We start from the raw sequence: 27,346 nt of genomic DNA on the forward strand, positions 1-27,346 counted from the left end.
GAGGGGATGTGGTTGGAGGGTGGGGGGATCTTAGTAACCCAATGGATTGATTATCTAAACTTTCACATTATCGGTGAGGATTTAAATTCCCACCTTGTGATTACCTCTCTCATTTCTATCCCAATATAATAAAAAAAGATTTTCTTAAAAAAAGTGTGAATGTGTAGTTTAATGTATATCGTGGCGTGTATATTGCTTTAAAATTCATAACTTAACTATTTCGTGAGTGAATGGCAATATTAAATTAAATAAAGTAGTCATAAATAAAGGCAATTAGATAGCGTAATATTCTTTGTGAAAATCACCCTATAGTGGGCTGCCACCATAACCAAAATCATTGGTTATTAATATCCAAAAAAGAGACTTGTTTTGTACAAATACATTTTATTAATCACAGATCTATCTTTTATTTGCTAATTAATCTAAGTTGTTAGCCGCATTATACTTTGTTTAGCATCTATTGCATGTGACTTGTTCTAAATAATTGTTCTTCCTAATCTTTAATTTAGTGGACAATTAACCAAGGCTAGTCAACCCTTGACCACTTAATATAGCCTTCTAAATCCGAATCAATTCGATGATAATTAATTTTTAAGTCTTCTTGGTAGAGATTACAAGTATTTAGAACAAAATCAAAATTGAGGGGCCTCTTAACTTTTTCTCTTTCCATGTTTAATATTAATTATAAAGCTCTTTTTTTATTTTAAAAAAAAAAGGTTGCTAATTTTCTTGCTCGAAAAGTACATTTGCATTAGGTTGGTTCTAAGTGGCCGATTCATTGATACCGAAGATTATCATAATCATGTGTGATACTGAATTATATTTAGAGGCTAATCCGTGATTTCAACTTTAAAGGGTCTGAATTATAATGCGATTACCTCAAGAGGTAAAATATGTGATTTCAATTTTACAGAATCTGAATTATAACACGATTACCTCAGGAGCTAATAACTTCTTTTTAGATTTGATTTTTGTATAAAGATAGACCAAATTTCTTAACATATGATATACATAATTCGGAGCAAAGCTATTAGATAATGCCGAAACTATAGTGGACTAATAAGATTTGCTTTTGACTAATTGTTTTTCTCAATAAATTTGTGGCTGGATAATTCCACAAACCAAAATTATAGTACATTGTTTAATACAAAGGGACTGATGATGAACAAATAATCATTATGAGAAATACTAGATTCATCTTAAATGATTGAATAGAGACACAAAGATTAAATAACAAGAAAATGTTTTCAATCAAGAAATGACACTTCTAGATTGCACAGATATAATGAACATTTTTCTACGTTATCCTTCAAAACAAAATAAAAAACAGTAGGTAGTTTAGTTGATTGGTTGTCCCACCAATTCACAAATATAAGTCAGTTGAGTTTTGAATGTGTATTTTTATACAAAAAATGTATTATGTTAATGTAGGGTAAATCTTTAATTATGCTCACTTTTTTTTGAACGACGATGGTGTCAGAGTCAGCTTAAACACATCTTAACTATTCTACGAGAGTACTTTCTATCTTCCACAAGTAAGATTATATCTTAATTATGCATTAAGTTTTAAAAAAAGTTGAGTCAAGATATGAGAGTTAGGAACATCATTAACAGTTCATACTTTTTCAAAGCACACAGTTCTCCTTTCAACATAGTAACACACAAAAATGGACTCAAGCATAATAATTTCCTAGTTGGAATTTAGAAGATATAGGTTTTACACACAGTGAAACTTGTTTGGCCAGCCTAATAATTTAGTAGGTTTTAGTCATGGAACATGGCTAGTGTAGCTACAAGTTGTGAATTTGAAAAAAGGGAGAGAGAGAGAGTGAACAACTACATACCTAAGAGGAACAAGTACCACACCGAGTAGTTTTGTCCACCAAGGCTTGGAGCGATGAGAAAAGGAAATCACCTAATGTTTTTATACCACTTAAGACTTCATGATCTCAACCTACTTCGTTGACCACTAAATAATGTCCTCCGCGAAAACAATGGTTTGCAGGGAGACAGAGCCCCCACTTCCTTTTTGTAGCTGCCTGCTGATAATTGCAACTTGCTATTCCTAAGTCCTAACATCACCCAAACTGTTTGTACAGCTCAAATTAAAGGGCAAAAGGAAGATGAAAAGGACACATAAGGTCTACATCCCAAGGTTACAAAATTTGTTTTTGGCAATCAATAGCCTAACCTATGTACTAGAGTATTATTTTGCCTAACACTTGTAAGTCACACAGTGAATACATTAGTCTAAGAAGTAGCCTCTCCAGCTAATCATTTCACCTATTCTTAACTCAGTTCAGAGCCTCAAGGTCAAGGTTGCTTTCAAGTGCCATATAGGAGTTCAAAACTAGCACTCTACAGGTTCTGAATCCTAGAAAAAAAGGAATATTTCTGTTCCAACAATCATGCAATCTCTTCCAGATTATTTTGGTTCATCAATCAATTTTAAAATAAAGTATGAATTAACTAATCAAACAGTAACTTCCAAAAAAGGAAACAGAAGCATACTGATAATTCTTATAACTTGTTGTTTTCCAGGGTTCAAGAGGCTGTTACAAGGATCTCATCACAAGCAGCATAGGTACCACTTTGCAGAAGGATAAGTACAATATCAAATATTAACTTTAGCTTTGATGCTTTGCATTGCCATAATGTTTTCTTCTTAACCTTATTATAAATAATTTTGGGTCTTTGAGAAGCAACCAATTTGATGCACAAAACTAACAACGAACAAACAGAAGCCACTAGCTGTCCTACTTATGTAGGAGAGCTGTTTCTAACCTGTGATACCTTTCACTTGAAGTAGCAAATTTGTCGGGCAACTGAATTTATGATCCAGGATTTCTTCAAGCCTTCAAACATCAAGTCCCTCCCACAAAATGAAAGAAAAATATGTTAGTGATGCAACTAGCAAAGTTATTCAGAAGTGTCATTGACGCACGGTATCTTATAAAACTGTTTTTATAAATCAGCTAATGTGCGTTTTAACACATTTAAAAGTGTGCATTTTAGAAGAGTTCTAAAACCTCAGCGCAAATGTTTGTTTATGCAACATTAGATAGCAATCAGTTAGAACACTAAAATCGCATCTAGAGGTAAGGATTCCAATACTGACTGAGCAACTGATCATATAATAAAAATGACAGCCTGCTTTAACTATATCAAATAGCTTACACACCCATATCATCTATTAGCACACTTGGCCTCCTTTAGCAAGAATAGCAACTTGAAGAAAAATGCATTTCAAATACTTGAATCTTAAAAAATTTCAAAAGTTCAATTAACATAAATGAAGTTTAGCGAAGATTTAACACACTGCCATGGAAAAGACCGAGAATGCCAACCAAAGATGTAGCTATAGCAATTGACAATGGGATGGATTACACACCAAAAGACTCCCACAAACTATTTACACATGCATATATTGTTCAAATTTAGTGGAAGGATCAAACTAGTTTGAGATTTAGCTAAAGTTGATCGATATAATTGATAGAATGTAGCAGGAATCAAGGTGCAATGATTAGAACACAATTGGTCGGGAAAAAGGTCTTGTTTCATAGACTAAATGCCCCGATGGTGAGAACCAGTCCTGAATATGACTTCTAACATTTCAATTCCTACTTATTCCACTTTCCGGCTCTTTAAGTTAAATATCTCTACTTATAATAAATGCCTTGTATAATGTTTGGCCTCAGAGAAATTTCAGTTGATACCACAATTTATCATACCATATTTACAAAAGAAACTTTGCCTGTCCTTCAGAGTCTTGAAGCATGCAAACACAACTCTACTACTTCTGATAGAAGACTATGAAACACATGATGACTGCACCGAGGAGAACCGAGCCTGCAGACAATGTACTTCTTGCCTCATGTTAGAGACATTTTTCGATGACTTATGTTAATTGTCTAAAAGATGTCAATATCAATAGTGCACATACTTGTTCAAATTATGAAAACCTACAACAATTCTTAAGAAGTTCTTAATAGAGTCATTTCATAGCGCGTTACACATGATGCAGCGCTGTTAGCAAGATGATTATTCTTCCAAACATATGCGCAGAAAATCCGTTCAACGGAATAACTTCCTTCATACTATGCAACAGCTCAAATTTAATCCACACTCCAAATAAACAACATTTAGTGAGACATTACAACAACCTGTACAAGATACCTATTAACCGTCTGTTGACATCATGATTTTAACAATCATGAATTATTCATGGTAAAACTTTTTGTGGAAGAAGACACAGAAGTGAGGAGATGAACCTTCCATAATTTGTTAGAATCATGTTCAGGTGCAGAATGGGTCAAACTATCTTTTTTTTCTATTTGTTATGGAATTACATGATAAAATTTCCCTTCATGACAAGGAAATTAGATTGATCCTACCTCCTCTCGCAGCTTCTGATCCTAGATTCAGCAACTGTTAACTCGTGAAAGATGTCGCAGAAGACACCTCAAGAGTTCCTTTCAAAGGAATGTTTTTTACTAGTAATCCAGCTTTTTCCAGGAAGTTTCAACTTTGTTAATCCAGAATCTACTCTCAACTTATTTACTAAATCCCACCTCCCATCACTAGCATACATATTTGAAAGCATAATTCTGTAACTATTATTCTCTAGCTTATTCCCAAAAAGACGACAAGCTACAATATCTGCGACCTCATAATTTCTATGAGCATCACAGCATGATAATAGTGCCCCCCAAATGCCAGAGTCAATTGGTTCTTGCAGAGACTGAACAAGTTCATAAGCTTCTCTTAATTGTTCTTCCATTCCAAGAAGCTTTACCATGTAAATATAATGTTCGGTGTTAGCTGAGATGCCAAATTGATCTTTCATTCTTCTGAAATATTCCCAACCATCATTGACAAGACCAGCATGGCAACATGCACAAAGAAGTGCAGAAAAAGTAGCTTCATCAGGTTTGTGCCCTTCCTCCAGTGCCTTCTCGAATATCTCAAAGGCCTGAGATGCAAGTCCATATAAACCAAGACTTGAAATAATTGAATTGTATGAAACAATATTCTTGAAAACCATAGTCTCATAAACTTGATATCCCAATTCCAAGAACCCACATTTCGAGTACATGTCAAGTAGAGCAGAGGAGACCATAACTTCCGAGTGATATCCATGTCGAAAAGCATAACCATGTGTCTCAATGCCTGGCTGCACATTTGCCAACTGAGAACAAGCAGTCAGTACAGTGGCAATCAGCGATGCATCTGCCTTCCCACCTTTCATATTCATTTCTCTGAAGAAATCCAAGGCCTTCACACTATCCCCACACAGCGAAATACCACTTATTAAAGCAGACCATGTAACTAAATCAGGTTCTACAAGACTATCAAAGACGCTAAATGCTGAACCCATACATTTACACCTAGAATACATACTAACAAGAAGACTGCTTACATGATCATTCGACTCTACACCAAGTTTTAAACAAAATGCATGGATTGCTTCACCTATATTCAGCACACTGGGATCATCTATAGTCATAATCAGGCCTACCATTGAGTACTCATCAGGCCGCACCCCCATTATCTGCATTTCACTAAACAACTCTGTCCCCTTCTCCAATTCCCCAAGACCCCCATAACCTGATATCATCGAATTCCATAGGACCAAATCCGGTCCCGTTATCCCAGAAAACACCTTGCTTGCATCAGCTATACAGCCTAATCTTGAATAAGCACTTACCAGTTGACTACTACAGATAAAGTCCAACTGCAACCCAGATAGAACAACCCCTCCATGTAAAACTCTTAAGCTGTGCAAATCAAAATTCTCAGAGCTGGCTTTTACAAGGCATGCATAAGTGAAATTATCAGGCATTATTTCAGAATGAAGCATATCATTAAACAGCGAAAATGCATTTCTAAATTTGTGGGCTCTAGCATAAGCTCGAATTAAGGAGTTCCAGAGGTAAATGCTTCGGTGAGGAGTTTTATCAAACAGGTTGTGTGCTGAGATGATGTCGTTGTTTAGAGCATAGAATCTTATAATTCTTGTAGCGTAAAATGGGTCGTGTGAGAGATGAGTCTTGATTATGAAAGCGTGAAGCTCTTTGGTTCTTGAGATTGGAAGCTTCAGCTTTGACAGTTGAGCAAGAAGGGAGTTGAAGGGGATGAACATCAGCACATTTCAATTTTTTTTTATTTTTTATTTTTGTAAAAATTATGTAGAGTTTGAACTTTGATTTATACTTTATACCCCAGTTTCTAAGAATTAGTAAAATCTCTCGCTTGACTAATACACCTTAAACAGTTCCCCGAGTTACGAAGGAAGCCTCGAACTTATATGGTACATAGATTATGAAAATTGAACTCCATGAGATTAGATTTCACGGAAGAAAACGGAATGGAAAAAGGTTCGTTGCACGTTTTTTAGGAGTAATGTGTCCCCTTTCTCTCTCCCCCAGGGATTCAGTCTCTCGGGTATCTATTAGCATATTGATCTTGTGCGCTACATAGAGTGATTTTTGTACCATTATAACTTTATTTACTTTTAATAAAAAAAATTACCAGAATTTTTATTTTAAAACATGAGAAATTTGTAAACAACACACCAGATATTATTATTTTCTTTTATTGAAATGGTAAACGAGTATGTTGCTCATTTTCTCGATTAACTTAAGTATATGCTCATATCTCTATTCACCAAATAGACAAAGTTATAATCTATTATAATTACATCACTACAAATAACAACATCTGACTATGAGTTTCTATCATTTCTCATCTTAACTAAACAGAAAATTTGTTAATAGTCACATGTTGAACAGCTTAGTCTCAGAGGCCTCCAATCAAACCATGTCCTCATCTTTGACTTTGTACTGAAAGTAACCTGCATCACAAACCACACCACAATTCAGTTTCAAGCAAAGTAAATTATACTGCAATTTCTAAAGGAACTAAAACTACATAGGAAAATAGCAGGAGCAGAGTCGCTCAGCGTCAGTGCTCACCCAAATAGTAGTGGCTGCAGGTTTTCCCATATGGGTTCCAAAAGAAAAAAAAAGATTTAGGTTCGAATTAGCAGGCATGGGATGGTTGTTTCAAGTGTGTGTAGAAGATAACTTGATGGCCTACCTCATATCAGTTCTCGTTGTTGAAGTAATTGTAGTAATTACTGAACTTTCCGTTATTTGACTTCTCCTCATCATCAGTATCGTAATCCTGGCTCATCTGTATCCCTGGTTTAGGCCTTTGATCCATATTTTCGTCTTCCTGGATACATAAATTGTTAAATGAGGATCAGGTTGGATAATATACATAGAAACTCAAATGATATTGAAGATAAACTAGTTCTGACCTTTTCTGGAACTACTGTTATGGAAGGTGTCACTTGAAATGGAACACTAGGTACATGGGGTAAACGCGAGAGTTGCTCCAGCAAAGTGTTCCTGCACCCACCAATTATTCATGTTAAATAACATCATCTCACACTCGCTAATGCTTCACAAAGATTCGAACATTATTAGATAGTATTTTCTGACAGTTCACTAAAAGCAAGCCCTAAAAGAATGATGTTCAGATTACCTGATCCTCTCTAGTTCCGAGGGCGGATTCTCATTCTTCATGGGTAATGATTCATGATAAAGAATATAATCAGGGGCAAAATACTCGTAAAACTCATTGTAAGGCAAATCATTATCAGGCTCTACTCCAACTGCAACTGCTGTCTGTAAACATTGAAGAAGTTCAAACTTAGCACAACAACTTATAAGACAAGTAAAAGGTAATAGGTGAAAATGCATAGATAGGAAAAAGCATCAAAACGGAGAAATAGAGATTAAAGAGATTCACCTCATAGCACCAGCACCGAGCAACATTTTTAACAGTATAACCTCCACCACCCAACATCATTAAAGGGACATTGAAAGACCTGAGGAATCGAATGCAATCTGCATGGCCTTTGACAGACAAGTTAAAGACACCCAGCCTGTCTCCGGCTAGTGAATCAGCACCACATTGAAGAACAACAGCTTCAGGTTGATAAACCTCCATCACTTTTTGGATTACAGGACGGAATAGACTACGGAAACTTTCATCATCAATACCATTATTCAATGGTGCATTTAAGGCATAGTACTTCCCGGTACTTGCACCAATGTCTTTGACATGCCCTGTACCAGGAAAGAAGTCTCCAAACTTATGAAAAGACACTGTCATAACCCGATCAGTGGTGTAAAAAGCCTCCTCAACTCCATCCCCATGATGAACATCAATGTCTACATACAATACACGCTGCACAACAACAATGAGCATGTTAAAGAAACAGTAGTTTGTAACAAGCAGTTCTCCTGGCAAAGGCAAAAGATGTTATCCAGCTATGGCCTGCAAATCACACTTATACACAATTAACAACAATTATTGAAATCATATCAGTGATCAACTAAGTTCCGATTTTTAAGTATTTTGGACTCCAAATTACTAGGTCCATCCAATTAAGTATGACCTAATCAACAAAATATCAGAAAATAATATAGTATTACTTCTTTACAGACAACAATACATTAAATTATACTGAAATCGACAATGTCTTCCGGTCTATAATCCTTTTCTACATCCTCAAGACCATTATTAACATATTGCTTACAAACTCAATCAAATGATAGAAGCACATTCAAAATTTCGTTTTTTAATATACATCAACGCCAATCCAAGTCAGACTCAACAACAATATGAACAAATAAAAGCCCCACACCTAAGAACAAATAGAGCCTAGCCTTCGGTCAAGTAAGCAACAGTTCTCAATAACACACAAATAGCTCGACTTTTTCAAGGGAAAAAACAGCCTTTGATATATTACTTGCGGAACAAATAATATAAGCGAAACGGAGAAAAACAGAGCTAACATGAATACTCATGAAAATATTTACAGTAATAAAAACAGAGTATATAGTATTTACCTTGTGGACCTTCAGAAGTTCTAGAATTCCAAGAACAATATCATTGACATAGCAAAATCCAGAAGCTTCACTTTTCTTTGCATGATGCAACCCACCAGCCCAATTGATAGCTATATCAGCTTCATTCCGATTAAGCTTAGCGGCGGCGCCAATTGAGCCACCAGCTGAAGTTTGACAAAAATCAAAAAGACCATAAAAAAGAGGGCAGTCAAAGCTTTCCGAATCCGGACCGACATTGAAGCGTCTACGCTGGTAGGAATCGTACTTATCATTAACAATCTCCGGAGAAACTGAAGAGAGAAACTCCACATAGTCCGACGAGTGGAACCATCCGATTTCCTCCTTAGTCGCCGGAAACGGTTGAATTATCTCCATCTTACGGTGAAGATTATAGTTTAAAATAAGATTGTGGGCAACACGAATACGGTGAGGCTTCATTAGATGACCCTGGCCGTAATAATATTCGCCGATGGAAGAGTCGAAGAAATAAGAAACACGGCGGTTTGTAGCGTCCGTACCCGGCGAACGGAGCGACGCGCCGCCCTCCACGACTGAAGAATCCATTGCGATTGCTGTAAACTGGTAAAGTTTGTTGACTTATAGAAATCTTTCGTAAGTTTTAGAAATACAAAAGAGAGAATAGAGGGAGTCGCTTTTTATAGGAAAAAAGCTCCAAATCCTTGTTATCGGAAACGAAAAAACTGAAGTCTTTTTGTTTACTTTTTCCGTGTTTTCATATAGTTGTCTTTCTTTTTTTAGTAACTTATAAATACTACTAATGTCTATTTTTTTACCATTGTTTAATTTTAAATTTTCTAATGACATGTTTTAGGCTATTAAATTTTTCTATAAAAATATTACACCCTCTATTTTATATTAATTGAATTTTTGAAATAATGCACACTTATTAATAAAACATTTATTACAACCCGATTTCAAAAATTAAGGTTTCGAAACCATTTTCACAACTTTGGCAGTTTTGTTAAGTTTTAGAAAAATTATAATTTGGAAGTCGCCACTTAATTTTTAGGAAAAATTAAGAAAAACATTTAAAAAGGGAATTTTTGAAAGAAAAACATTTTTAAATAAACCAGAGTCAGGTAATGGTTCAAATAATTCTCTAAGGAAGGGTTTAGGCATCTTAGAGAATACGCTAATACGCGGTTGACCGACGAATTGAAAAGTTTGGCTAATTTAAGATTACTTGTGAAAAATCTTGTTTTAAAATAACAAAAGTCTTTTGATACTTATACTAGTCTAATCTTATTTCTTATTCCAAGTAATGAAATAAGTCAAATGCTAAAGTGTCAAAACAATAATTTTAACTTAACATTTTATCCGAGTTAAGATTTTGAACTAAATGGTTATCTCAATCTCATCAACGTGGATTCAAAGTTAATTACTAACTATGAAAGAATATGTATAATTCTCAAGTAAGTCTAAGAGCTTAAGTTGCCTAACTTGAAAGAGTTTTAAAAATTTAAATACTTAAAGTAAACAACAAACCAAATAGAAGAGTTATTTAAAAACTTCCAAGGATTCATCTAAGTTAGATAAAATAAATGTTAGAAGTTAAAAGCAAATATCACAAAATCACAATATGATAGGAGACAAAGTGCTAATAGAATTGGGACAAGTTTAAGTCCACTTGCTGCATCTCATTTTTCTGCCTTTTGAGACTGCTGCTGGCGCTATTTCCGAACTTTTTAAGTCCGAAAAAATGCTATTTTCAGCCATTTGAAACTGTTGCAACTCGGCCTCATTAATTATGGGTTTTAACCCAATTTTACTCCTCATTTTTCAGCCTTTTGAGGTTGCTGTTGCTGTTTTTAGTGGACTTTTGAGAGTCCAAAATTTGAATTTCAGCCGTTTAGGACTGTTATTACTCCTCTATTGAACTGCTGCCAGGTTTGAAATTTAATCCGATAATATTGGCTTCCCTTTTACGACTTGGAAGAAGACCCGAAGAGATGAATATGCAAGAGATGATGGAGTCCAATGGACTCAAATGGGAGAAAATTCATGCGTATGAAAACAAAGGATAAGAATTAGTAACTAATCGAAGAGGGGCACAACAATTAAAAATATAACTTAAGTCTATCCAATACAAGAGAAAGCCAACAAAAATAGAGAAGGCAATTAATTTTCAATCATAACATATTTTTTTCACGTTCAAACTAAGAAAAGACATAAACATAACTTTTAGTCACGGATTTAAGAAAAACAGAAAATCAGCAAGTAGACAAGGAATGGGACAATTTAACAATTTGCTGTAAATTTTAAAATTTACAACAGCAAACAGAGAAACAAAAGATTAAGTCAAAAAATTTAGTAAACACAAGAGACCTTTGGCCAGGTAAATACGCTCCTGGAAACAATAAAACTGTTGAAAGGAAAAAGTAATATGAATTCTCAGACATAAGAACAAATATAAATCATTCCTAGTTCTTAAGAAAACTACAAGTAGCTATTACGACAAGTTACGAACGAAAGCATACAGAAAATCGAGAACTCATATTCCAAATTCATAAACAGGCGATTAGATGCAGGAAAAAGGAACCAAGAATTCATGGTAATAATCAAATTTCACACATAACAGAACATACTTTAGAAAATTATACACTTAAATCAAATGACTGTATGACCCGGCTATATCTATTTTACTTGGAAGTAACAAACAGGTCCATACTCGAGAGAAAGAAAGTAAAAGAGCTTTTAACTCGAGCTAGAATAACTTTTAATCACAAGAACGACAGTCAACTGCACCAAAACTGAGATTCGAGCAAACATGCTACGATAATAAAGAAAAGCTAGCCGGAGTAACAGTAATTTGGTTGTTTTAAACTATACAAGAATTTAGCCGAAAACACATTTTAGTAGTAGCGAAGCTTAATGTAACATTTTAGTCCAAACAAACTCGAAGTGACAGAATATACAACTTATATCTTTAAGAAGGCAACGAAGAGAAATCGGCAACTATATTAACATGAATTTCAAAGTCGAATAAGAATAACAATAACTAAAGCACATATTTAGATATATGAATTCGACTAAGTAAAAGAATCGCATTCACATCTCTAAATTAACAGCCATCAACAGAGCAACAAACTTTATACACTTATTCAAAATTGACTTAACTAAGTGAACAAGATCATGAAAACTTTTACTATCATTCACATAAACATCACACTATACACATTGAATCTAAAAGATAATTAACAATATTAAAACAAACAACAATTCCACAATGCAACAGAAAGAAAAGACTAAAGAAAGAGCAAGAAGATTACCTGGTTCTGGGCAGTAAACCGGACAACGAGTTTGACAGAGACGATTCCCACCTCTTCAACTCGAACAACCACAAAATTTTTAAACTATTGAGTTGAGAATTCCCAAACTTTTTAGGGGTACTCTCAGGTCTAAAAAAATGTCTCCCTTGAACAGTAAGCAAAAAAGGGTATTTATAGGGCAACTTCTGGTGTCAAATTTGAGGGGGGAAACGATGTGGGAGCACTCACAATTCAAAATTCTTAACGGATAGGGTCGAGAGAGCTGGAATTTGTACGAATTGTACCATTTTTGAACGAAAATTGGCAAAAGAAAAGGGAAAATAAGAGGATAATGTCGTTGGGAATGTTATGGAAACCTCCAGCTGTCCTCGAGCTCGTGTTAAGCATGCTTAAACGTACTAATTTGAAGGAGAGAAGAGTAAATTGAGGCTAGGCTTGCTTCGTTCTTTGCTTGTTGTTGCTATGTGCGTATGTGAGGGAGAAGAGTACAGAGTACTGGGTATTAGGAGAAGAAGTGGGCCGGATTATTTTTTAAAATTGGGCTTAAACTTGTAGGAAATTAAAAGGGCTGAAGGGACTTGATCCATTGGTTTATTTTTAGGAAAAATTACAAAAATATACTACTTAAGACTTTTATTAACAAAATATCAATATACTTATATTTAATTACAAACTAAGNCAATTAATTCAAACTTGATAAAATGGAAATGAGACAAATTATAAACTCAACTAATTACTCAAACTTCTTAATTTCAACAATACAAAATAATTATTTTGAAAAGAAAGATCTTTATTAAATCGCCATCAGTTTTAAAGGAAATAATATGCGTACTTACTTAAAACTCTACTTTTGGTAAAACGATTTACTAACTATTTATTCAAATTGAAAGAATTATATAAATCTATATATTTTAAGTATATAGAGATATATTTTATAGTAAAAATGGAAAATTGCCTTGAAAATAATTTCACAAGTATTTTTTTATTTTTTCCAAAATAATTACTTCATTTATGTTTGCAATTTAAGAAGCTTGAAAATTAATTAAATTGTGGAGGGTCAAAATTGGGTGTCTGGACATAATTTAAATCATATTTTTTCTACTATTATCCTTTGTAAATCATACATATAATTTTACAAATAGCGTAATTTATCTCCTAAAAAATTTATCTCTACTAAATTCATGTGCAAGTAGTCCATCTACTAAATTATGTGTTCTGGCTTTATTATTAATTTAATAAATGTGTGAAAAAATGATTAATGTAATAAAAAAACAGTATTAAATTGATATAAATAAATAAGGATAAGGTGTGAATAAACAAGTAAGAGAGTAAGACTTCATTTAATTTCATTAAAATTATAACTTTAAAATAATGCACAGTTGAATAATTAAGATATTATCGATAAATTTTAACGCTAAATGATTAAAACTATATGTTTTTCAACATCTGTATATGCAATGTATTTTTAAACACAATAATATACAATTTAAATGAAAAAGTAATTAGATATTCAAAGAATATAAATTTAATAAAGTAAATCATTAAAATTTGTGTTCGTTAGTGATGGTGAAGATGGTTTGTAAAGGTGATAGTGGTAACAATTGGTAATTGTGATTAGTAACGATGGTGGTGACAATTGTGACGGTGAAAATTATTGGTATAAAGTGATTAGCATGATAATGATAGGCTGATGTTAGTAATTAACAGTGTTGATGGTAATGACTAAAGAATTTGTAATGTTGATAATATGTTGGTGATAGTTGACAATCGTGCTAGTTGTGACGGTGAAAATGATTAGTAATAGAGATTTGTTGCATAGTGACTAGCAGTAATAATGGAGGTGACGATGGCATCATGGCGATTGTGATGCTAAAAAAGAATATAATTGTAATAACTAAGACGATGGCATCATGGCGATTGTGATGGTAACAAAGAATATAATTGTAATAACTAAGATGATAGCAACTGACCGTAGTAATTGATGATTGTTGTAATGGGCCTAAAATTAATTCAATTTTGGAAATGTTTTATAGAACTTTTTCCTAATGGGCCTAATATTAATTCGTTTGTACTTGGTCTAACAAAATGACATAAATAGGATACCATAAATAACTAATATAAAGTCTGGGCCTGACTAGTGGCAACTAGTTAACCCAGCCCAATCCAACCCAACCCGTATGATTCTTTTCAACCCATTTTGACTTGTTTTTTCCCTTTTTGGAGTTTTAAATTTTCTTCGAGTTATTAATTTTTTACACTATCAAATTAAATTACTTGCGATCATAGGTGACTATTAAAAATAAGCACAATCTAGTAACTTGAAACAATATCAAATAACCTGCAATAAACGAGTTGAAGCATACTGATAATATAAAAAAGAATCATTATTAATACGAACTTGTCATATTTTGCTTTTCTGACAAAGAAGACAAGCTATAATTAGTTAAAAATATTATAACTAATGGCTCCTTTAGATATCGCTATTTAAATTTTATCTTCTCAAGAGATAAAACTTGTCTACATTTTTTTTAATTATTCAATTATTCCTAAATGTGAAATTTAATTGATGAAAATAAAATTAAGCGTTCATCAAATACACCTAAATTTAGGACTGACAAAACTAATCTAATTCATTTAAAGATTTTGAGCTGAAATTACTCCAAATGTATGCCTTTTCTTTTTCGACGCAAAATTTGTAAAAAGAATTTCTCTACAACTCCCTTATTTTTTATCTAAATACATATTTTCTGCTGGGATAATGATTTTACAACTTTGCAATTATTTTTTATTTCATTTTTAGATAAAATGATATTTGTTTTAACTACATTTATGTAATCCTTCTTTGGTGCCAACTTGGAATTTGTTTCAATTGTGCTTTTTCTTTTTCAAATCCCAAAATTTAAAGGAACTAAAATATATTCAAATTCCTATATAAGGTAGAGTTCCAAATATTACAAATTTTATAACATAGAAATATGTTTGGTTTAAAATATAATCTAGCACGATAATAGACATATCTAGTAAAACATATAGATGTATTTGTCTTTTCTTTTTTGATAAGGAAAAATTGTATTCCTACGACAAGTTTTTATTTTTAAAGAAATTCCTAAAATTATAGTATTATAAATTTTACGGTGAATCTATTTAGTTTATGTTACTTTTATTGTGTAGAAATTAAAGTTTATATAAAATTAGAATTATATTCATTATAAATATGATATTCTATTACCTTTTTTTTTTGTGATCTGTGATTTTATTCTAAAGATAATTTTATCTAATAATGGAGATGTGAAGAGTATGAATTTTAACCAAAGACATCGCATAATTTAAAATCTTCCATTTCACCAATATTACACCAAAATATTACCGTTTTGTTCGATATGAAGTTATTTATTTAAAAAATATAATTTAGTCCTCAAAGGCTATAAAAGATTATTAGTAATATTTTGGGAATATTTTTGCCTATCCTGTTTTGATATCTATGATTTTAATATTATAAGAATATAGATTACTAGTATTTAATTACTTAACTTGACTCACCCATTTTTGTTCACTATATTTTTCCAAATTAATAAACTATTTTTTTTCTCCTAGAATGTGATTTAGTGCTCAATAAAACGAAAGATAAAGACAGGAAAATACTAGGTAAATTCTTTATGTTTGGATAAGATTCAATGAGCAAATTAAAGTTGCTAGTTAGATTTTAATTTAAGAAAATTTGGAGAAATCGGGTCGGGTCGACCAACCACAAAAGATTCTTTAGAGTCATGATCATAACTGAATCATAGCGTAGAATGTAGAGTAAAAGAAGGAGAATGAATTGTGTGCAGTAACTAAGTTATTAGTAGACATAATGATGCTCATAAATTGATTAATTAGTGAGGATACATCTTGTCAAATTATTACAATCAATAACTTCAAACAGGGGTTAGTTTTATCTTTATACCATGGCCTCAAAAGCCTTCATAAACTTTCTGCTATTCAATTAAGTCAAAAGTTGTAATTGTAGTGCCTTGAGAAGAAAACCTTCAATTTCAATCTTTGTCTAATCAATGACGTTTAGGAGTTGTTTTGTGTGAGGTATAAGGCATAATTTTTAAGATAAAATTTCATTCAGTGTTTGGTTGGAAGTATTAGGTAATTTTTGGATTATTGTATATTTATTCCACTATTTATACTTTGGTGATTGAATAAGTTACGACATATATATAGTGAAATAACTTGTTTCAGAATAACTTATTTTGAGATGACTTGTTTTAATTCATAATTTTTTAGTTAACATTTTCACGTGTTTCAATTAATCCAAATTTGACAATTTGAAGAGCATTATCGATAGATGAGGGTCCACCATTCCACCTTTCCCGTAACTACTACTTTATTCATAGATTCCCCTTTCCCATATTAGGACTAAAAACCCATATACCGTAGCACTTACACGAAAAGCTTAGAGTAGAGAAATAAGAGCTGTTAAAATCAAATTTAAATTATTACTTGTTACGAATTTTATATTTTATCTATTTACTATTCTCTTTATTTATTTAAACTATCACTATTTATTTAAACTATCACTTCATTTATCATGTGGATCAATTTATAAGGGGATGGGTTAAGCCTCCACGAACCTGATGCATGTCTATTTATTTCAAACATCTATCACGTGTGATATTTATTATGTACATAATTTTCTTCACATAAAAAGTCTCATTGTTCATCGTAAAAATAAAACTATGTCGATTCTCACAAGAAATCGAGAGCGGAGCTAACCTTGGGTTACACGGAATTTATTAATATTTATAATTTTAAAATTATTAAAAAATATATTTAAAAAATATTGATTTAGAACTCTCTACTTAAAAGAAGTAAAATTTAAAAGTTACATGTATGCTTAAAATACTAGTTTGTATCTTTTATATTTTACTAGTTTTTTGACACGTGTGTTGCACCTGTGTTGCACGTGATTGTCAATTCCAAAAATATATGTTATAGTAAATATAGTATTGCTTATTATAGAGAAGATTTGAATAATAAGCTTAGCAAAAAATAATATTGCAGATTATTTTGTGAATGTTCAATGTGGACCGTCATATATATCTCTTTTCACGCAAACCTATGAAGATGGTCAATGAAAAAATTTATTAGTTAAATGCAGGAATATATATATTTATTTCAATTTGATGAAGTTCAATCATGTAATTAGTCTTATCCCACTAATATTACATTATTTGTTTTGTATTTTTCTTGTCATCTAACAGATGTGCTTTGCATGTGTATTTCCCGTTAAATTGTTTAGATGTCAAATGAACATGTGAAGCGAACAACTATATTTTATATATTCACATATTTTAACATTTGATGTGAGTTTTTTTTTTCAAAAAAAAAAAAAGCACTCGAAACATTTTAAATTAATATATTTTGAAGTTAGAAGATCTTGTTAACTTGAAAATATATTTGTAACGTATATAATACTTTAATTTAAATACAAATACCTACCCAAATATAAATATATATATTTGCATTAATGAAAATATTTATCTCATAAAATTAGCCATTAAATAAATAATAAAAATTAAACTAATACAAACTTTAACTGACGTTATTACAAGTCATATGAATTTTCTTCGTCAAAAATACTGAAATATTAAGAAATAGTAAATAAGTAAAACAACATGACAATGTTTATATAGTAATAACTATTTTGAAGCAAACTTCTTGAGAGTCTAAATCACATAAGTAGCATTGATAAATAAATTCATTCTTTTGTCTTGAGCATCAAAAACAAATTGTGTCAATTCTCTAAATTTTGGAAAAAGATATTCAGAATTATATATCTACATCACAAGAGAAATTATTAACAAAAAAAATGAATTTAGACTACAATCATGTTAACTTCGTATATTGGAACATTGCATACTAATGTATATAGCAAGCAAAACAAAAATTATTATATCATAAAAAATATTTTCCTCAAGTACTCGAGGTTAATGAATATACCCTCTTAGGATAGAATGAATTACTTCATCAGTGGTACCTCATATTTCGCTACACTGTGAACTCACACAACAACAATAAATCAGACAAAAATATTTAAAATGCAAGATGAAGAAGAGTAGAAGATTAAAAAAATTGTGGTTGAAAAATGAGAGAAAGACCCTCTATTTATATTCAACAAAGGGTAGTATGAACAAATGTTTTTTGTGTCTTATCTAAAAAGTTATGACCTTTCAGAGAAGTCATAACCCTTTGAAAAAGTCACAACTTATTGAAAAAGTCACAACTCTTTAGAAAAGTCGCAACTTATTAAAAAATTCACAACTCTTTGGAAAAATCACAACTCATCGAAAAAATACAACCCTTTAATTTGAAAAAAAGTTACAACTTATCAAAAAAGTCACAACCTAAGTTAGAGATATTATAGTAATTTAACATTCAAGTTAGGAGTTCATGATTTTAAGGTAATATATATATATATATATATATATATAGAGAGAGAGAGAGAGAGAGAAAGAGAGAGAGATTTGCATTAATGAAAATATTTATCTCATAAAATAAGCTATTACATAAATTATAAAAATTAAACTAATACAACCTTCAACTAGCGTTATTGCAAGTCATATGAACTTTTCTTCGTCTAAAATACTGAAATATTAAGCAATAGTAAATAAGTAAAACAAAAGGGAAATGTTTATATAACAATAACTATTTTGAAGCAAACTTCGTGACAATCTAAATCACATAAGTAGCATTGATAAATAAAGTCATTCTTATGTCTTGAGCATCAACAAAACAAATCGTGACAATTATCTAACTCTTGAGAATTTAAATTATTTTGAAAAAAAGATATTCGGAAGCATATATCTGCATCACAAGAGAAATTGTTAAAAAAATAAATGAATTTAGACTACATCATGTTAACTTCATATATTGGAATATTACATACTACTATAGATATTAAGCAAAAAAATAATTATTGTATCATCAAAAAATATTTTCCTCGAGTACTCAAGGTTATGGAACATATCCTCTTAGGATGGAACGATTTACTTCATCAGAATAGTGGTACCTCATATTCCGCTAAACTTCGAACATACTAAACGACAATAAATCACATGAAAAATTTTAAAATACAAGAAGAAGAAGAAGAGTAGAAGATTAAAAAAATTGTGGATTAAAAATGAGAGGAAGCCCCCTTATTTATAGTCAATAAATGGTAGTATGAACAAGTGTTTTTTGTGTCTTATCTGAAAAGTCATGACCTGTCCGAGAAATCACAACCATTTGAAAAAGTTACAACTTATTGAAAAAGTCACAACTCATCGAAAAATCACAATCCTTTGAAAAAAGTCACAACTTATCAGAAAAGTCACAACTCATCGAAAAAGTAACAACCTTTCATAAGAGAACATATGCTATTCATATAAATATAGATGTGTGTTTTAAATTAGGGATATTATAGTAATTTAACATTCAAGTTAGGAGTTCATGCTTTTAAGGTAATATAGAATATAGATAGATAGATTATTTTCTAATTATAATAATTGGAGCAATGAAATGTCTCATTTCAATATTATATATGCGGACCATAGACTATATACGTCCTATTCGATAAGTCACACGTACAACCTACAGCTACTGATGTTATTTATTTTAATCTTCAAATAATTAGTCTGGTCCCTCTTTTTCCCTTCTGAGTTAATTAGAGTTTATAATCTGATAGTGTAAAACATGTTTTTATATAATATGATATAACATGTTTTCTTACTAGATTTAACAATAATGAATGAAATTCTGTACACAGAGCGCGCTAGGCTCTCTATCATGTTTTCAACTTTTACTTGTGTTTGTTGGCCTATGAAAAATCTTTCTAATCAGAGAAGTACAAATAAATAAACAAAAAAAATATCTAAACACTATGTAAATACCATTGAAAAGCAGTATTTAAAAAAAAAAGATCGTCTCATGACTCTACTCATATTGTGGCCCAAAGCTATGACAATACAATTCGATTGATCTACATATTTTACACTTATATTAAAAAAGATATATTCTTTGTAATATCTCTATCAATATATTGTGGTAGGAAGGCTAAAAGGGTCCACCCAAAGATGAATAATGTTGTAGTATAAGACCTATATATATTAAGTAGAAATAAATATATGATGCAGCTCTCTCACCACTAGTTGGGAAAAACCTCAAAAAAGAAATTAAACTTTGGGGAAAAATTATATGGAGAAGATGGGAGCTACTTCTTAAAAGTATATATATATATATATATTTCAAACAAGTTGGTGCAGTTGTCTTATGATTGGTCCCTATCTAAAATAAATTTTTGACATTATTATTTATTATCAGAGATATAGACGTAAAAGCAAACAAACAAGTACCCATTATATTCGAACCCTGGATATGGAGAAAATCTGTTGGGAGCGTCACCCTCGAATAGGCCCTGCAGAGCGTGATTCAAATTTAATCAGAGCTCCAATGTGGGCTCCGGACATCGGGTCGAAAACCAAAAAAAGTACTCATTATATTCGAGTCCTGGGTATGGAGAAAATCTTGTTGGGAGCGTCACCCCCGAATAGGCCTTGCAGAGCGTGATCCGAATTTAGTCAGAGCTCCAATGTGGGCTCCGGACACTGGGTGGAAAACCAAAAAAAGTACTCATTATATTCGAGCATTGGGTATGGAGAAAATCTTGTTGGAAGAGTCACCCCTGAACAGGCCCTGCAGAGCGTGATTCGAATTTAGTCAGAGCTCCAATGTGCGCTCCGAACACCGGCTGAAAAACCAAAAAAAGTACCCATCATATTGTCCTATTTTACAAGTACTGCCTCAAATTTGCGAAATAATAATAATTTGTTAATTAATCAACGTATCTTCATTGTTTACTACAATAAAAATAATTTTTAGCGGTAATAAATATACACAGTAACAAAGAGTGTTAAAGTCTTTACCAGCATTAGTTAATTGTCATTAGATTCAATGTCGCTATAGGCTTTTAAGACATTTACAAAGAGTACTAATTGCTGCTAAAAAAATATATTTAATGACAATTAAACTATTGCCGCTAAAAATCATTTTTGATTAAATAGTTAAATTTACTTTAATCAAGATATTGAAACATCATTGATGGATTATCGAGAAAATATATTAGTGACGAACAAAGAACAATTTAGTAATGAATTAACAATAAATGGATATTATAGTGATGATAAATCAAGATATCTAATTTGGAGTCTACACCGACTGAAGATATAAATTTTCCATCAATTTGGCTCCAATGACATTATTAGATAAATATTTTGTATATTATCTACCTAATACTTCAACAAATTAAGCTTGTGAATATATATCACACTCTAGTAAAGATGTTGGGTCCAGCCTTGCTAATTATACGTATACTAAAATATTAATTAAACAGCTAGCTATAGAAAAAACAAATGGAAATTAATTTAATTTACACATATTAACTAAGCTATCGATAGAAAAAGTATTTAAATATCTTTATTTCAATCATGATTTTAAATATCTCATGTTTTCGTATCTTATCACGAAGCAAATAAAGATTCTCTTCGCTGTATAACAGCTTCTATATATGAAATATGTAGTATATGACTAAAATATATTGACCATGCATGACTTATTTGATCAAGAAATACAAATTTTAAAGTATGACATAAATTATACGTGTGAAGCAATTTCTCGAATTCCGTGCTTAACGATAACTTTAATGCATTGGATTTTTTTATAGTCCAAACGTGTCATTTCGTAGTATATCTTTGTTGGGTTTAAGAAAGGTTACAAGAGGAGTAGCAATTTGTGGATCGAAAAGGAATTTAAAAAAAAAACTCTTTGCTTGAAAATTATTCACAGTATTTGTCAAAAACGTTCTTTTTCATTTTTAATATTATAGATTGGGAATTAAGTGGAACTTAATAAAGATATATAAATGTCGTAATTGACAGTTTTTAGAGTCATTAAAAAAAATCACGACTTAGTTGACACTAATAATCAATAATGTGACCCGACAGAAAACTTCCTAAGATCAATGTTGATTTATTTATCTTTAATCTTTTTATTGAATAAACTAAATACTTTCCATTTCTCCTTTTGTTTCATTTTACTTGGCTTTTACAAATAAAATTAATTTTTTTCATTACTTGTTCATCATAGCAAATTTAGAGAAATTTATTATTTACTTCTAATAATACCTTTATCATAACTAATTGTATAAATTATTAGTAGTCAAATTCAAATTTTTAAAGCATAATTGATGAGGTTAATTTTTGTGAAATAAATCCATAACAAATATTTTTTTAACAGGAATATCAAGTCTATAGAAGTTAAGTAAAATAAAATGGACGCAATAATTCTCAACTTTTAAAGCAAAGATTTAATTGATTGTTTATTTTGTTTTTACTCTTATTCAATATATACGATGAAAAAATACTAATCAAAATCAAACATTAAATAAAAATACTTTCAAGTGATTATTTTTGTTACTCCCTCCGTCCACTATGTTGCGCTTTTCGAAAGTTAATTTGACTAATTTTTAAAGTTGAATTAGATTACATTAATTCAATATTTTAAACAAAAAATTTAGATATTCAATAACTATACGAAAAGTACTATAAATTGTAATTTTTTACATATCAATATGATAAAAAATACATCGTAAAATATTAATTAAATTTTTTTATAATTTAAAGTAACTACGACAATTAAAAGTGAATGGAGATAATAACATTCTATTAATAGGCATAATTTATTTATTTTTATGACAAATAATTAAATAGACTTTAGAGAGTAATAATAAATGATGATGATGGTGATATGATGTTTAATGATTTCTTACAAACCCCCGACACGTTATTTTTCACGTGTGATGTAAGATGTTTCATGGACCCCAAAAAAAAGTTTAGAGCTACCACATCTTTTCAATAATAATATATACTTGCTTTTTACTTCTCTTTTTTCTCCATTTATTTAAAAATATAAATTTGATTGAAATGCCAAAGTAGTACTCCAAACTCGAAAAATTTTATTATGGGTGAGGCCCAACTAACCAAAGTTGGAAGAGGCTCCACCCATTTTTTGACATGTGGATCGTGGGGGCCCAAACTATTAGTAAAGGCTGAAAAATGAAACCAAAAGGAGAGAGAATGTAAAGTTTGAGTTGGAATTGCAAGATAATTGTGGGATCCATGTCAACTTCAATTAAATAAATTATAATATTATATTGAAAGTGGAAAAGTGCAAGGGAATAAAAAGTCATATTATTAGTTGATCAATATTTTTATTTTCTATTTTATATCCACATTTATTTAACGTGTTGAATTGAATATCTATTAAAAATATTATTCTCATATTGAAATTTGTTTACACTCTATTTTCTTTAAACTCGCGTTACTTTTAAAAATAGTTCTATATTACAAGATAAGATAAGATTTGTGTATTTTTTATTGTCTTCAAACTAATTTACTATTAACGTCAAATACCAAATTGAAGACATGCATAATTCTAATAACCTATTAAATAAACCCTTTAATGCTACTAAAGCAATGGGGTGAAGAAACGGAGGACTATGAAAAAAGAGCGGAAAAAAAGAAAGTGATATCGTTTGTTTTGAAAACTCGAAAATCTCATTAAATGATTGTTGGTTTAATTTTATCATGTTGCGTTTCATTTACACAAAATATAAATTATTTCATTAGTTAAATTATTTATCGTAGTGACTAGTGAGAATGTACATTATGTTAGCATTTATTAATTGAGAAAAGGTTCTATACAAACTTGTGGTCCCTCCGTCTCATATTATTAAAAATATTTTTCCGGAATTATTATTTATTTTAGATAATTAAAATAGAGTGTATTAAGAAGAGTTACAAGGCAATTAAGAATTGGGTTGTTAAAATTGAAAATCTCAAAAAATAAATTAATGACTAAAATTTAAATAATTAAAATTAAATTGTGAATTTAAATGTAATAAATAATACCGAATGAATTTTAGTAGCTCAATTGGTTGATTATATGAATTTTTACTTTTTTGTGAGAGTTCAATTTATTTATTTTAGTTTCACTATCTTCAATCTCTTCGAATTTATTTAAAAAATAATAATTTAATTTCATCTGATATATATATATATATATATATATATCCGTCGGTGAGTTCTAAAGTTTTTTTCTATTAAAATAAAATTACAAAGAGAGTTGGCAAGCAAACAAAGAAAATGCAAGTAAGAAAGAAAGAAGTACAAGAAAAGATTAAAATGGAAAGAGAAAAAGTAAGGAAATGAAACAAGTACAATATGGGCCCCACAATATACAAATGGCAGCCAAAAAACGCCTCACACAACTGACACTATGTGCGCCTCACCCATAATAAAATTTTTCCTCCAAACTCCAAAGGAAATACTCTCTTAGTTTTCATTTGTTTAACCTATTTTTCTTTTAGTTTATTATTTAAAAAAAAGATCATTTTTTTTTAATAATTTTTTTATTTAACTTTCCACATAATATGTTTTAAGCTAATATTTTTCCCTAAATTTTCAAAAAAATTTAGCAAATCATTTTTGGGTGAACTTTCACCACATGTTTGATCATAAATTTTGAGAAAAGTATTCGACTGTTGCAAAAAATATAATTTATACCAATAAGTTCTAAAAATTATTTAAAATACCTTTAAGTTTTTATTGTCATTTCATAATGAATATATTCCGTTATAAAATAATCTTATAACATAATTGATAACAATCAACAAGAGCAATACATTAATCACATATTCAAATTTGTGACTGATCTAGAATGAATTATAACTCATTAAAAATAAATTGTTCTTTTTTGGGAATGTTTTGTATAGATAGCAAAGAGGAATAAGTATTAGTTATGAATGGAGTAATTTTATAGACAAATGTTAGTTGAAATTAATAAATGATGGATGTTTCTTATAAAATATAATAATTTGGGGTAATTTTTTAAAATTTCCAAATATTAGAACTTGGCCTAAATACTAATAGTTTTTTTCTATTATCTAGAACTAGGGACATTTGGCAAATCAAATAATGGCAAAAATTGTATGACCAAACAATATTTCCCAATTTTTTTTTAATTTTTTCTCAAATATAAAATGGATTCTTACCGGAAGATTATCGAAACGGAGAAAGTGGTAAGTTTTCTATCACATCTAAAATTTGTAAAGTAAATTTTGATAGATTTAATGTTGCATTCTTGTTTTTTTGACGTCGTATTCTTGTTTTTGTTAGTGCTATACTTCTTTTATTTGCATAAGAGCTACAAGGGTCACACATCGATGAGATAAAAGATATTTATATAATCAAATAATTTAAAAAATAGATATCGGCAACTAAATCTATTTAAATAAGTTGAGAAACCAATGTGACAAGAAAGAAAATGTCAACCTCAAGACATCAAATTGCACCCTCAAAAACAGGTAGAATTTATAGAAAGTCAATGTCAAGAAAATGACTTAGCAATACTTCCTATGTCCCTAATTACTTGTTTAATTTTCATTTTTTACTTGTTCTTTTTTACTTATCCATTTTGACAAACGAAGAAAAAACAATTTTTTAATCTATTATACCCTCAATTAATTACTTTAAAAAATATAATTTTCTTGAAAATCTTAAAATTTTAATTTAACCACTTCATAATTAGTCATTAGTCAACCTAATTGATATACTTAAATCATGATGTTAACTCTATGCTAAGTCATTTTCTTGATATTAGCTCAACCTATTATAAGAAATTAGTGAAGCACTTGCAAAAACTCTTAGAAGAGACAGTAGTAAAATGTAAATACATAAAAATTGAGGGGGTGAGTGTAATTTCGAAAGTAGAATAAATTAATGTGATCCTACATATAATTGTAGGGACACGTTAACGTCTATCAACGCACCAATCATTGAGTCTTCGTTTATCTGTCCAGCCTCCACTGTCCTGCCAGAGTCGAAGTCAGGATTAAGAATTTGACAGTTCTAAATTTTGTTAATAACCATCAATAAATATTTTAGTACAAATATAGGGTCTACGAAAAAGCTATTGAGTTCGTCCGAACCCATGAACCCCCACGTAGCTCCGCCTCTGTGTCCAGCCAATTTGTTACTCTTCCGTTCCGTCCTTTTTTACTTGTCAATTTTTTTAACTTAACTCATTTATTAAGAAAATGATGATTTATATTTTTTTAATTTACAATTTTACTCCTATTAATTTATAGAATTTTAAACATATTCCTCACTATATTTTTTTTAAAGACATTAACTCAAGGTAATAAATTAAGGATATAATAAGAAAAATAAAATTGTCCTTTCTTCATTTGTCAAAAATGACAAGTGAAAGGGAAAATCAAATTAGGAAGAATTCGATAAGTAAATAGGGACGAAGGTAGTATCTTTCGATATTCAAAATAATTAAATACTTCTTTTATGTGAATTTGTTTGTCGATTTATTTAACATGTAAGAAAGTACTATTTTTTTTTAATCTTGTGATTTTAAACTAAAAATATATAGAATGTACCAAAATATTCTTAAATCGTGTGATTTTAAGCATAATATAGAAAAAGTTAAAATTAAAGAATTATGAAAAAGTGATGTTTTTTTTTTTAAAAAATGAATTAAATAATTAAGACAAAAAAAAAACTGAAACAAAGGGTGTGTTTGGTATGAAGGAAAATATTTTCCGGAAAATGTTTTTCAATTTTCTCATGTTTGGTTGGGTAAAATGTTTTCCAAATCAACTCATTTTCCTCAAATTCAAGAAAAATGACTTACCTTCAAAACTTAAGGAAAACATTTTCCAAAACTTTCCTCCAACAATAAATTAAAAAAAAATTGTTGAAAAAATCAATTTTTTTTGTTGAAAAAAATAAATTTAAAGCTTATTTTTAAAAAATATTTTCAACTTCAATTTTTTTTTATTTTTTTATCCACCCTCACCCCGACCCCCCTCCTGCCAGCCCCTACCCCCCACCCAAAAAAAATTTAATGTTTGTTTTTAAAATATATTTTCAATTTCAAAATTTTATTTTCATCCCACCCCCACCCCCCAAATAATAATAAATTTAAAGTTTGTTTTATAAAAATTACTTTCAATTTCAAATTTTTGTTTTTCACCCTCACCCC

The 27,346-nt window shown here is 30.3% G+C and overlaps 4 protein-coding genes across 4 annotated transcripts in view; 1 reads left to right on the top strand and 3 right to left on the bottom strand.

The window, feature by feature from the left end:
• The window catches only part of LOC125857689 (LRR receptor-like serine/threonine-protein kinase RGI3), a 297,610-nt gene that overhangs the window by 189,076 nt on the left and 81,188 nt on the right, over positions 1 to 27,346 (bottom strand). The window lies entirely within an intron of this gene.
• Positions 1 to 27,346, top strand: part of LOC125857704 (FKBP12-interacting protein of 37 kDa) — a 224,029-nt gene that overhangs the window by 128,850 nt on the left and 67,833 nt on the right. The window lies entirely within an intron of this gene.
• On the bottom strand, positions 4,187 to 6,183 carry LOC125857696 (putative pentatricopeptide repeat-containing protein At1g64310). Its single transcript, XM_049537307.1, has one exon. It carries the CDS (start codon positions 6,140 to 6,142, stop codon positions 4,463 to 4,465), a length of 1,680 nt encoding a protein of 559 aa, XP_049393264.1. The 5' UTR covers positions 6,143 to 6,183; the 3' UTR covers positions 4,187 to 4,462.
• On the bottom strand, positions 6,593 to 9,596 carry LOC125857701 (histone deacetylase 6-like). Its single transcript, XM_049537312.1, has 6 exons — positions 8,922 to 9,596; positions 7,816 to 8,256; positions 7,549 to 7,691; positions 7,322 to 7,412; positions 7,099 to 7,236; positions 6,593 to 6,853 (listed from the first exon to the last, which is right to left on the bottom strand). The coding sequence occupies exons 1-5, from the start codon at positions 9,483 to 9,485 to the stop codon at positions 7,105 to 7,107; spliced, it is 1,371 nt and encodes a 456-aa protein (XP_049393269.1). The 5' UTR covers positions 9,486 to 9,596; the 3' UTR covers positions 6,593 to 6,853; positions 7,099 to 7,104.

The sequence above is a fragment of the Solanum stenotomum genome, chromosome 3 (genome assembly GCF_019186545.1).
Source record: "Solanum stenotomum isolate F172 chromosome 3, ASM1918654v1, whole genome shotgun sequence".
Taxonomy (NCBI): Eukaryota; Viridiplantae; Streptophyta; class Magnoliopsida; order Solanales; family Solanaceae; genus Solanum; species Solanum stenotomum.

Coding starts and splice junctions, on each gene's coding strand:
- LOC125857696 (XM_049537307.1), bottom strand. CDS start 6,142: ATGTTCATCCCCTTCAACTCCCTTCTTGCTCAACTGTCAAAGCTGAAG.
- LOC125857701 (XM_049537312.1), bottom strand. CDS start 9,485: ATGGATTCTTCAGTCGTGGAGGGCGGCGCGTCGCTCCGTTCGCCGGGT. Junction 7,692..7,815: donor CTCGGTGCTGGTGCTATGAG/GTGAATCTCTTT, acceptor CAATGTTTACAG/ACAGCAGTTGCAGTTGGAGT. Junction 7,413..7,548: donor TCGGAACTAGAGAGGATCAG/GTAATCTGAACA, acceptor TGGTGGGTGCAG/GAACACTTTGCTGGAGCAAC.